This window comes from Ovis canadensis, chromosome 3, assembly GCF_042477335.2.
Source record: "Ovis canadensis isolate MfBH-ARS-UI-01 breed Bighorn chromosome 3, ARS-UI_OviCan_v2, whole genome shotgun sequence".
In the NCBI taxonomy this organism is placed as follows: domain Eukaryota; kingdom Metazoa; phylum Chordata; class Mammalia; order Artiodactyla; family Bovidae; genus Ovis; species Ovis canadensis.
The window spans coordinates 139,808,581-139,821,854 of record NC_091247.1 but is presented as its reverse complement, the minus strand read 5'-3'; the positions used below and the strand labels follow the sequence as shown (position 1 = coordinate 139,821,854).

Genomic DNA, 13,274 nt, shown 5'->3' with positions numbered 1-13,274 from the left:
CGGCAAAGTAATGTCTCTGCTTTTGAATATGCTGTCTAGGTTGGTCATAACTTTTCTTCCAAGGAGTAAGCATCTTTTAATTTCATGGCTGCAGTCACCATCTGCAGTGATTTTGGAGCCCCCCAAAATAAAGTCTGACACTGTTTCCACTGTTTCCCCATCTATTTCCCATGAAGTGATGGGACCAGATGCCATGATCTTCGTTTTCTGAATGTTGAGCTTTAAGCCAACTTTTTCACTCTCCTCTTTCACTTTCATCAAGAGGCTTTTTAGTTCCTCTTCACTTTCTGCCATAAGGGTGGTATCATCTGCATATCTGAGGTCATTGATATTTCTCCCGACAATCTTGATTCCAGCTTGTGTTTCTTCCAGCCCAGTGTTTCTCATGATGTACTCTGCATATAAGTTAAATAAGCAGGGTGACAATATACAGCCTTGATGTACTCCTTTTCCTATTTGGAACCATTCTGTTGTTCCATGTCCAGTTCTAACTGTTGCTTCCTGACCTACATACAGATTTCTCAAGAGGCAGGTCAGGTGGTCTGGTATTCCCATCTCTCTCAGAATTTTCCACAGTTTGTTGTGATCCACACAGTCAAAGGCTTTGGCATAGTTAATAAAGCAGAAATAGATGTTTTTCTGGAGCTCTCTTGCTTTTTCCATTTAGGGCCGTACTTAGCTTTTAACAAGAGCTCCATAAATGTTAGTTTGTTCTGTTTATTCTATTATTAATTTGCCATTCACCCTGTTTCCCCGGGACAAAAACTCTCTCTCCTCTCTGTCAGAACTCAGCTCATAGCTCCTCACCCAGTAAGGTCGGATCCTCCACCCCTACCCCTCATACCTCTCTCCACTCTACTGGCGAGGAGAAAGGGAATTTACATTTATGGAGTACCTACAATGTGTGGGCTTCCTGGGTGGCTCAGACAGTAAAGCGGCTGTCTACGATGCGGGAGACCTGGGTTCGATCCCTGGGTTGGGAAGATCTCTTGGAGGAGGGCATGGCAACCCACTCCAGTGTTCTTGCTTGGAGAATCCCATGAACAGAGGAGCCTGGTAGGGTACAGTCCGTGAGGTCGGAAAGAGCAGGAGAGGACTGAAGCGACTGTGTACACACACACTCACATACAATGTGTGAGGAATTTACCTGCATTATTTCATCTAACCCCCAGGGCATTCTTCTGAGGTCAGAATTACTGTGCCCATTTACTTGATTAGGAAGGTGAACTCAGAGTGAACCAGTGGCTTTTACAATCAAGCACGGGGGGCTTCCCCAGTGGCTCAGTGGTAAAGAATCCGCCTGCCAACGCATGAGACACGGGCTTGATCTCTGGTCTGGGAAGATCCCACATGCTCTGAGGCAACTAAGCCTGCGCGCCACAACTGTTGAATCTGTGCTCTAGAGCCTGAGAGCCACAACTACTGAGCTTACTTGCTGCAGCTAGAGAGTAGCCCCCGCCCTCCACAACTAGAGAAAGGCCCTCATGGCAACAAGGACCCAGCATAGTCAGAAACAAATAAATAAAAATAATGATTAAAAAAAAAATAAGGTAAAGCACAGAAGGGTCCATCAAGGGGCAAAGTCAGAATCTGGAAGGAGGCTCCCAGCCCTCTGCCAAGAATCAAAGGTCTGAGTCTTCAGGACTGAAGCAGGAGCCCAGACTGCTAGGCTTTGGGGTCTTAGAGAAATCAGATCCAAAGTCCGATCCAAAGCCTTCTCCTCAACTGATGCTTGCTCATGGCCACCAACCCTAGAAGGCTGCAAGCCGTCATAATGGTAGTTAATTATGTGTCCAATTATGGACAGAGGAAACCAGAGTGTGAACTCAGCAGCTTGCATTACAGAGAAATACGCAAATCATCTTTGGCTTCCTTTGCCTTTAAATATGGCCTGTTATTATGCAAGGGGGTAATTAAATCCTGGAACAGCAGAGGTCACCCTGGCCAGCCATGCCTGGCGTCCCATTTCTAGGGAGTGCCTTGCTGCCCTCTTTGCTGTCTTTCCCAGTTCTCTTGTGGGCCTGAATCCCTTTGGTCCAGCTTTGATTTTGCAGGGATTTCAGTGTAACCTTAGTGCCATCCTCTGTAGAAGACGGAGCCCACCTCCAGCGTCTGCGCTTCTGCTTCCAGCTCCAGCTGTGTGACTAATGGCTTCAGGATTATGAATTTCTACTCCAGTTTTCTTCTTTAAAAAGTTATTTATTTTTGGCTCTGCTGGCTCTTCGTCACTGTGCGAATTCTTGTCTAGTTGTGGAGAGAGGGGCTACTCTTTAGTTGCAGCAAGTGGGCTCAGTAGTTTGTGGCACACGGGCTTAGTTGCCCTGCATGTGGGATCTTTCCGGACCAGGGACTGAACCTGTGTCTCCTGCATTGGTGGGTCGGTTCTTTACCACTGAGCCACCTGGGAAGCCCTCTACTCCAATTTTCTTTAGGGAATAAATTGGTATTGAAGAAGTCTTCCCTTGGTATCTCCCTCACAAGAGGAAATGGACTTACCCCAAAGTATTTAATTTCCTTAATTTAAAGATTTAAATTAGACTTACAGAAGCACTTTCATGATGCTTGCTTGGATCTCCTTCTGCATTTTGGTGGATGGATGGAGCAGATTTTCCATGCTATCACAATCAATGAGGAGGTTAATAATCAGCTTTTTTTTTACACTGATAATTAAGAGCATTTAAAGTCCCAAGAGACCAGAGGGCTGCAGGCTGAGTTGTGCTCTCTAACATGACTAGAAGGATGGAAATGACAGGTTTGACAACTAAAGCACAGTGGTCCCCCAGGTGTCAGTACCAATCCCTGACCCAGCTCCAATTTCTGATACATTCAAGGACAGACTTCCCCATAAAGACAGTTGGCGGTCACAGCGATGGGGAAGAGGGGGACTGCTCCATTTTCAGCCAGATCTTCTAGAAATTCATCCCTTGCCCCCTTTATCTCCAACCCACCAGTCAACTGATGGAAAGCTAACTCTCTGTCTTGGTGTTGTGTCTCTTCTTTACCCCCACCATAGGCCCCTGGAGCTGATACAAGGGGGGGAGCAAATAGATACCCAACGGGAGCCAGGCTCAGAGTTGGAAGGAGTCTGCAGTCCCCACGGAGGGCAGGCACACACAAAGGACTTTAATACAAGGCTGCAGGGGGTCTGACTTTAATGCCAGGGTACTCGCTGGGAGAGTCAGCCTCCAGCGCCTTGGGGCCAGAGGTAAGGGCATGGTCTTACAGGAAATGACAGCTTGGTTGGGGATGAAGAACACTGAGAAGAGCTGGATATACAGAGAAGAGAGAGGAGAGGCTGGTTCAGGCAGAGGGAACCGTGTAAGCAAAGACACAAAGCGAGGGAGGCCAGAGGATGTGGGAGGAAGAGCTGGCAGCGAGTCCACTTTGGTTGGAAAACGGGGGATGGATGAGGTTAGGGGGAAAGGAGGCAGGGGGATGGTGAATATGGTGGGTGGATAAGGTGGGCTTAGACTGTCAAGCTGAGTGTGAGAGGTAGTTGACCGGGAGAAGGCCATATTCACCGTGTGTGAGCAAATGGGATGTGGGGATAGTACATGGAGGGTGTGTATGTGTGTGTCTACTTTTGGCAACCCAAGGCATCCTTATGAAACATCTTGAGCATCAGCATGCCCATTTCAAAGACACACTTCTTTTTTCTCCATGGAATAATGGTCAAAGTGACTCTGGAATCAGACATACCTGGGTTCAAGCCTGGGCTCTGCACCTTGCAATCTGGATGAAAATTCCATAACCTCCCTGAGCCTCAGTTTCCTTTGTATCTAGAATGAAGATAATAAAACTTATCTGGGGATGTGATATGGATAAAGTGAGTGTATATGTAAAGCATTAATACAATGCCTGGTCCATAGTAAGTGGTCAATAAATATCAGCTGTTATCATTATTGTTGTTATTTTTTTTTCCCCTCTATGGCCCACTGGTTGCCCCAGGTACCTTCCCTTCCAACCATCCCGGCCTCCCCACTCTCCTCACCCCCACCCTGGGCCTGCCTTGTCTTCTAGGTCTGGGAGCTGGAGCTGGGGCCTCCTGCCCATTGAAGTTTCTTGGAATGGATCCCAGGTCCCACCTCTCAGTCCAGGCTCAGAGCTTATTGGAGAAGCTCTTCTGAAAATGCCCCAGAAAACAGGGAGGCCTTTGAAAGAGACTGTCTGGGGAGTGTGGCCTTGCACTTAAGGTCTAGTTGAGGGAGACATTCTGTGTTAGATGTGGGTGAGGAATCTTGAAGGCACACAAAGAGGGATGGAGTTGGGTGGACAGAATGGGTTTTAGGGATTCAGATACTGAACTCTCACACCACACTGCTCACACATACCTACCCACTTCATGGATTCCCCAGCATGAAGTGGCTGAACAAATACTTTTTTGGTTGTGTGACTGGCTTTTCTATGTCTTGGTGGGAGTAAACACAATTTCCTTCTGGGCATGCCAAGGGTCAAGTGTCATAGGTTGCCCTGAAGAGTTGGCCCCCAAGACCCTACCTGTGAAGCCCCTGGAAGCCTCTTGCTCTCAAAGCTGTCAGGGTCCACCCCCACCTTCCCACCCTAGGCTGGCCCACCCTTTGTCCCTGGTCTTAGTTAATCTTGTGGCCCAAACTAAAAGTCAGAGGTTATGAGTCCAGCTGACCTGAAAACCATCATCCCAACCTGGCTTCCCTTTCTCTCCTCAATTTTCTTGCAAAATGCAGAGTCCCCAGACCTTGGTTGACCTAGGCTCCTTGGCACCCTCAGGCCCTGAACTATGGAAAAAATTCTGCCAAGGCTTCAGAGTTGCCTGAGTGTAGGATTTTCCAAAGCCAATATAATATCATCTTGATGATATTATCCCAGGAGAGGAGAAATGACTGAGAAATTCCCCAAGCCCATAAAGGTGACAAGAAAGTTGCTCCATGTGGTGACATAGACAGCGCTGGGTGTCTGGCTTTATAAAAGGCACGGACAGCGAGGGAGAGCTCAGAGCCCTTCTCTTCTTCCTCTGGCTTCATCTCCTCCAGCCTTGACTCACTATGACCTGTGGATCGGCTTGCTTTAGCTCCCGCAGTGGAGTCCGCAATTCCAGCTCCTCTGTGACCACTCAAAGGTACTGTCCTGGTCGCACCTTCAGCTGCGGCTCAGCCGGCGGATCCAGGCCCAGCCGCTGCTGCGTCACGGCTGCTCCTTACCGCGGTGTCTCCTGCTACCGCGGCCTCACTGGGGGCTTCAGCAGTCGCAGTGTCTGCGGGGGCTCCCGTGCTGGTTCCAGCAGCCGCAGCTTTGGGTACCGCTCTGGCAGCCCCAGCCCTCCCTGCATCACCTCCGTGTCAGTCAACCAGAGCCTCCTCAAGCCCCTCAACCTGGAGATCGACCCCAATGCACAGCGCGTAAAGAACCAGGAGAAGGAGCAGATCAAGAGCCTCAACAGCAAGTTTGCTGCCTTCATTGACAAGGTGGGTGTCCTTGATCACACTCTTCCTGAACCTTCTTTCCTGGGTAGGCACTGAAGGGTTAGTCAGGGGGCAGGAGAGATGTGGATTGATGGAGGAGATGGACACATTTCCAGGGCACAGACAGACTAAAGAGAAGTGAGCATAGAGCAGGGGCTCCTGGTATGATAGCACCGTTACAGTGGACAAGAGAGACAAGAACAGGCTTGGAACTGCATGTCAGAGGGAGGCGGACACAGACCCCTGTCCCCCATGGGACACATATGAAATTTACATCAGAAATAGAAGCAGAAGAAAAAAAGAAATAGAAATAGGACTATAGGGTCATCCTTGTGGATGCCTGGAATGCTTAGTTGTCCCCCGCCAATTTCTCTCTCCGCACCCCCGCCCCACACTCACTCACTCACACTCTCACACTGAACTCTAGGGCCAGCTGAGGCTTCCCCAGCAATGTTCACTTCAGACAGGAGTGGGCCAGCAGGAGACCTAACTGGGGAAGGTTTCTCAGGGGAAGGCTTGGTCATTTGGGAGGGGATTCTGATCCTTGCCACAGTGAAGCCAGGAATGAAAAAGGACTTTCCCGCTTGATCATGGATACTTGGACTCAGATCTGCAGCCATCTCAGTGACAGAGATCCTCATGTGTGTGTTGTGGTGGGATGGGGAAAGGAATGGGTGGAAGTTTTGGGGGATGGATCCTGCAGGATGGTGGAATTACGGCTGTCTGGGTGACTGTTCCTCTGGGTGGCAGGTGCGCTTCCTGGAGCAGCAGAACAAGCTGCTGGAGACCAAGTGGCAATTGTACCAGAACCAGCGCAGCTGCGAGAGCAACCTGGGGCCCCTGTTCAATGGCTACATCGAGACACTGAGGCGGGAGGCTGAGCGTGTGGAGGCCGACACTGGGAGGCTGGCCTCAGAGCTCAACCACGTGCAGGAGGTGCTGGAGGGCTACAAGAAGAAGTGAGTGCATTTGGGAAGGTCCACTTCTCTCAGAAGGGCTGACATGATACAACAATCGGGGAGCCACTGAGCACACTGGCCTTAGAAACTTCTTTCTTCATTAATCCGCTTTTTGCTTTTGTCAGCTTTAAAGGCAGTGACAGGAAGACACATGAAAAGAAGACAAGCTGAAATGTCAGCAAAGAATCTTTTTCTATCACGTTATGAACTTCTTAGGATAGGGACCATATCCCTCTTCATCCATCCATCCATCCATCCATCCACTGACCCATCCCATAAACCTGTTCTGAACACTTACTCTTTGGCCTTACTGTGCTAGGTACTGGAGGTGTAAAGAAATGTCACTATGTCTTCTCCACTGCTCACAGTCACTGGTTCCAGTTACTAGTTCCATCCACCTTTCCAGGCAGTTTATTATACTTGAGTAATAACAAAACCAATATCTTTAAAGTGAATCATGTCTAAGTTAGAGAAATGTGTAATTAGGGATATGGGTGAGAGGGATGTTTCAGATATCCTTGGGGGTGGATGTGATGGGTCAGGTTGGGCCCTCCTTTCCATTACTAGCTAAATCTCTTGTTTCAAATTACCTTCCCTTGTGGAGGTATGAAGAGGAGATCGCCCTGAAGACCACGGCAGAGAATGAGTTTGTCAAAATCAAGCAGGTGAGTCGGTCTGCTTGTGGGATAGTTGCCTGGGAGTCTGGTAGTCCTCAGGGCATCGGTTTGCCCTTGTTCAGTTAATAAACTTATATTTTATTCCAACCGATAGAAGGGCATTTCCCTTCTCACACTCTGGGAGATCTACAGGGCAGGAATTCTCTGGCTCTTCCTTTATAGGGTGGCCCAGAGAGATGGAAGGACTTTCTAAAGTCACACAGGACATTTTGCTAGAGTTGGTGGGAGACCTTAGTTCCCTTATTCTTGACTTACTGATCTATGCCTACGACTTGCTTTGCAGGGCTGGGGATGGGGTTGGGGGAAGTGGAGCCCCCCTGGAAAGCCTCTGCAATGACCAGGGACTGCTGTGTGTTTGTATCTCCAGGAGGTTAACCATGTCTATGTGAGCAAGGGAGATCTGGAGGCCAACGCACACAGCCTGGTAGAGGAGGTGGGCTTCCTGAAGACCCTGTATGAAGAGGTGAGCACCAGCAGAGAGGACATTACTCAGCCCTCCTGATTCCCAGGCTGGCCTGTGTACAGAGGAAATAGACGGGAGTGCCTGTAGGCGTGAGGGTTTTGGAAATTGTGGGCTTGTGTGTGTGTGTGTGTGTGTGTGTGTGTAAAGGTGGAATGTGAACTCTGTTCTACTTGGCTCTGGATGATGTATGTAATGTGAATGACTCTTGGCCCCTCAGGAGTTGAGAGTCATTCAAGCCCACATCTCAGACACCTCGGTCATCGTCAAGATGGACAATAGCAGGTACCTGAACATGGACAGCATTGTCGCCGAGATCAAGGCTCACTATGATGAAATCGCCAGCCGCAGCCGGGCCGAGGCTGAAAGCTGGTACCGCAGCAAGGTGAGTGGTCCAGGACACCTGCCTCCTAGACGTGGTGCTGGGAGGGATTCAAGGCATTTATTAAAAAAGGCTACTTTTGTCTGGGGATTCTGATCCTTAGGGACGGCAGATAAAGTATTGACATCTCTCAGGTTGGGATAGAAAGGCAGGGCTGCCATGTGTGGTTGCACAGGCTGAGCCCTGGACAACCTGCAAATCATCTATGTTGTCCTGAATGTGTGGGAGGTCCCATCCTGAGTTTCATGAGCCTCTCTGCTTCCTCTCCCAGTATGAAGAGATCAAGGCCACAGTGAATCGGCATGGGGAGACTCTGCGCCGCACCAAGGAGGAGATCAATGAGCTCAACCGCCTGATCCAGAGGCTGACAGCTGAGATTGAAAATGCTAAGAGCCAGGTAGGATTTTTTTGAGGCCCACCCAGCGTCCCACTGGCAGTGTGTGTGCCCAGTTGGATCTCACCATTCACTCTCCAACCCATTTGTTTGACTTGAGTCCTAGGTTATGGCCCTTCTGGGAACCCCAGTTGATGAAGGGGAGAGGTCTGCTTCTGGGGTGATCTCATCTGGGTAGAGAGACTAGACACATCCAGGAAATGGACACAGAGGCTCAGAGGCCATAACCCACCTTGTTCTCTCCTGGGCCCTTAGAACTCCAAGCTGGAGGCCGCAGTGACCCAGGCGGAGCAGCAGGGCGAGGCGGCCCTTAATGATGCCCGGGGCAAGCTGGCGGGGCTGGAGAAAGCCCTGCAGAAGGCCAAGCAGGACATGGCCAGCCTGGTCAAGCAGTACCAGGAGGTGATGAGCTCCAAGCTGGGCCTGGACATCGAGATCGCCACCTACAGGCGCCTGCTGGAGGGCGAGGAGCAGAGGTGGGTACAGTCTGCACAGCTGGGGCCTCAATTGCAGAGACCTGGCCCATTTTTTTTTTCCTCTACTACTTCCCCATTCCTTCTTCTGCTCACATCTTGGAACCCTTTCTGGCTCCCTCTCTGCTCCGAGGAGAGGCTGAGAACAGTCTCAGTTGAGCCCACTGTCTGATTTCCAATGGGCTCCTACATCATTTGGTTGGGGACAATAGTTTGCTGGTTCTCTGAGGGAATAAAAAGTCTATGATGTATAACATTTGCATATTTTAGTGGTATAAATACTTCTACCATGGCTGGGCTCAAGCTACCACTGTGAATTCATGCAGAGTTGGCTAGAAATGTACAGAACAGTATCTGTGAACTAACTGGTAGGAGCTGGTGCCAGAACACCCTTGCTTAAGGGACAGGATAAAAATGGCCTCAAACTGAAAGGGCAAATAGAAAAATACATTTCGATTAGAGAGATGAAAAGCTTGTGGCCCAGGGAGACTGGATTGTTCAGGATGGTAGAGCCAGTCAGTAGGAGTGGGGTAGGCAGTCCGAAGCTAGAGTCCTGAGGGCAGTCCCACTGCATTTGAGTAGGACCCTCTTCCTAGAGGGACCTGAGAGATCCTGCCCCTTGTGTTCTCTTGAAACAGAGCTGGGGATATGCTGAGCCTCAAGGGGTGCTGGACCCCAGACCTTCTCTGACCTTCCGGGGAGGGACTTGGGTGGCTCCTTAGGTGACTGGGTTCAGAGTGGGTGACCATGTGACTTCTGGGATCGCTGTCAGAAACTAATACCCAGTCCTTATGCTCTTTTCTCTCCCACATCAGGCTGTGTGAAGGCATCAGTGCTGTGAATGTCAGTGAGTAATTCGGGCCCTGAAGGGGAGACACTGAAGTGAGACAGTGGGAGTCTTAGCTCTGAGGGTAAAAAGACCCAGGGAGAAGAGTTCCATTCATTCCAACCACACAGTTACAAAGGGGGAGCTGGTTGACAGGTTACGAGTGGAATAATACTTCACCCCACGCCTGTTAGAGTGCCAGTCTTATTTTCCCCATCACAGGAAGCTCTGACTTTTTCCTTGTCCAAATACTTGTCCATATTCCAGTTGTCTTGTTCCGGATCAAGACAGGTATTTTATCTGCGTGGTTGTCCCCATGGAGGTCTTCCTGGAATCAGCTACAGAAGAATAGATTAAGAAAGACTGAGGTCATTCTCGTCCAGTGAGGATGGGTGTCCTGAGACCACATGGGAGTTCAGATTGTCTTTCTCCCTGGAGATGTGGATGATCCAGAGACATCCTACTGGGTGTTAGGGAGGGAGTTGTGCTTGGGGCCAGCTCCCCACCACCCCTGAAGGTTCTGACTGTTATTGTCTCTGTGCAGGTGTGAGCAGCTCCCGGGGTGGAGTTGTATGTGGTGATCTCTCAGGCACCCGTACCTGCAGCATCAGTTCCTATGGGGTGGGAGCCTGTGGCAGCAGCTATAAGAAGTGTTGAGTTGGCAAGACTTGAGGAGGCACCCAAGCCCCAGCCCATCTCACCCTCTCCGAGCCTCCCAGCTGGCCTGTCTGCCCAACCCTACCATGTGCAACCCATCATTCTGACGCACCTTCTCTACTGTCCACCTTTCAATTCTTGTGTGGGAATCCCTTCCTCCCCTCCTTGTCTCCTGCTTGCCTCTGGCTGAGAAAGGCTGCTTGGAGGAGTGATCCATGGATGTAGTCTATTTGAGGATTCTGGGCACTCTGATCCCATGAAGAGGACGACACCTAAGTCCCCCTCCCACCTTTCTTTCCCTTGCATTCTTGAATGTTCACTCCCTTTCCCAAATCTTTCCTCCTTGCTAACTGTGCTTAGAATAAAGTAATCTAGTTGCCGTCATATGTGTGCATTTTTCTGTCCATTATTCCAGGCCTGGAACAGGTGGGTGGGATCTCCAGGAAGCGGAGGGGGTGGGGTGGGGGACGGAGAGGTGGGCCTGCTGCTGGGCCTTGCTACTGTGTGCTCAGGGCTGGGGACCTTGAGGAGGGGTGCTCTGATGGCTCAGGGCTCTCTGAAGTAATTCTCTAGTGCTACGAAGTGTCTGACACAGTGCTGGCTTATAGCAGGCACTGAGCAATGTTGAGAGAATGAATGAGTTCATCTCTGAGGTTTCTGATTGACCACGGGCACCTCCACGTGAATGTTACACTGATAATTGAAATTCAAGAAGGCTTAAAAACATCTCATCATTTTTCCCATCTACAGATGGCCCATTCATCAACTTTCCTTCTTTCTATTAGTTCTTTCTAATATCTCCAGCTTAAAACTCTTTGACACCTATTTTCCTTATCTAATGAGTCACCAAGCTTTGTGAATTGTTTTCTCTGAAGAATGCCACCAGCAACTTCTTTTCTTGCAGTAAGTCAGACTAGGAACTCTGAATAAACTTTTTGTCATTAAAATGATAGATAATATACTTCAAAAATATTTTAATGCATCATGAGCTAGCAAGAACACATGAGAGATGATCAGAGTTGGATAACAATAACAGTATGGCTCCAGGGAAGTATGTGAATGATGAAGTCTGATGGCATGGAAGGGGCATCTGTTGGTCATTGGCATTCAATGGATGGAAGCCCACTATGGTTAGGGGACAGGACACAAAGCCTAGGCCCATAAAAGGGAGAATTGGATCCAAGGTCCATAATAGGCCCTGGATGACCCTCAGTGAAGAGGGAAGCAGGAAAAGAATCCGCAAAAAGAGAGGAAAGAAACACGTACGTCTTGACCTTGGCTTCGGTAAAGAAAAGTTTTTCCTGATAATTTTAAACCACAAGTTTGCTCTCATCCAGCTCTAGGCGGAGTTCACTTTTTTTTTCTTTTGGTGGCAAATACCCACAGTACCATACATGAAAACATTGTTTAAAACGAGCCCAGGTTGGTGGTTCTCCTCTGAATCTGGCAAGAGCAAATACGAATCCTTTCTAGAAGAATGCCATTCAAACCCAGGCTTCTAGGAATTCTTCCAGAGTGTTACAACAAATGGAAGCTCACAAGTAATCAAAAATCATGAAATGTGAACCAAGATGCTATCATAAGAGGGGTGAACAGAAGCATCTCACATCAGCCTAATGCCCAGGAAGATGACTAGTGTGTGTGTTCAGATTCTTCAGTTGTGTCCAACTCTTTGTGACCCTAGGGACTGCAGCCCGCTAGGCTTCTCTGTCCATGGGATTCTCCAGGCAAGAGTACTGCAGAGAGGATTGCCATGTCCTCCTCCAGGGGATCTTAATTGACTTTGATAAATTAAGGATGCTTTTTGATTTTTCATCACGTTGCATGGCTGGTAGGATCTTGGTTCCCCGACCAGGGACTGAACCTCAGCCCCGCCGGTGGAATCAGAGTCCCAACCACTGAACCACCAGGGAAGACCCAAGGATGCACAGTCAGTTTTAGCTCTAGAGCAATCACTAAAATCAGTGTTTATTATTTAAAAAAAAAGCCAGTGCTAAAAAGCCAACAGAATAAATAATCTTGAAATATTTTAAAAATGTTTGATTAAATCAAAAGAAGGCAGGAAACAAACTTTAGAGAACAACAAAAAAAAACCCACACCAGACAAATGTGAAACAGACAACAAAATTATTGACTTAAAAGCAATCATATCAACGATTACATTACATGTAAATGTAAAGAACTCAGCTCTCAATAAGAATGAAATGGAACAAGACCCCATAGTCCTTGCCCCCTCGTGTCCTCTGCCTGCATTTTGTCCATGGAAAAACTTTAGCCAAAGAATAAGTTTAATCAGAGAAGTCAGAAAATGCAGAAACAAGGGAAAACAATCAAAGGAGACAACATAATAATAATGTAGTCATTAAGCATAATCAGGGACATTTAGTTCCTTCTCAAGGACTGAGGATAATATGCTGAGCCATATCCTATGAACCATCTTACAGATACTGAAACCCTCACCAGGTGGAAGAAGTTAACTATATGATGACCAGACTGTAGCCATGACATGCTGCTGCTGCTAAGTCGCTTCAGTCGTGTCCGACTCTGTGTGTCCCCATAGACAGCAGCCCACCAGGCTCCCCCATCCCTGGGATTCTCCAGGCAAGAACACTGGAGTGGGTTGCCATTTTCTTCTCCAATGCATGAAAGTGAAAAGTGAAAGTGAAGTCACTCAGTTGTGTCCGACTCATAACGACCCCATGGACTGTAGCCTACAAGGCTCCTCTGTCCATGGGATTTTCCAGGCAAGAGTACTGGAGTGGGGTGCCATTGCCTTCTCCGGTAGCCATGACATAAGCTGCTGTAATTCCAAGAATTGGCCTCAAGGAAATGAGAACAAACTGACATGGAACTGAAGGTAAACTATACTTAAAACAGTCAAGTTGACACTGGTCAGACCACTGATGACCAACCTCAAGATGACTGTCAGAGCTGACCGTGCTATTTCTGCATGTAACCCTCTCCTTCTGTCTATAAAAGCTCTTGCCCCCTGTCAATGGTGGGGGGAG

At 48.7% G+C, this 13,274-nt stretch overlaps 1 protein-coding gene across 1 annotated transcript; it reads left to right on the top strand.

Annotated features, from left to right (window-relative positions):
• The first annotated feature begins 4,834 nt into the window (after window positions 1-4,834).
• On the top strand, window positions 4,835-10,650 carry LOC138438200 (keratin, type II cuticular Hb1-like). Its single transcript, XM_069586395.1, has 9 exons — window positions 4,835-5,441; window positions 6,189-6,397; window positions 7,002-7,062; window positions 7,442-7,537; window positions 7,755-7,919; window positions 8,188-8,313; window positions 8,566-8,786; window positions 9,599-9,630; window positions 10,154-10,650. Exons 1-9 carry the CDS (start codon window positions 5,022-5,024, stop codon window positions 10,264-10,266), a joined length of 1,443 nt encoding a protein of 480 aa, XP_069442496.1. The 5' UTR covers window positions 4,835-5,021; the 3' UTR covers window positions 10,267-10,650.
• Window positions 10,651-13,274: the final 2,624 nt, after the last annotated feature.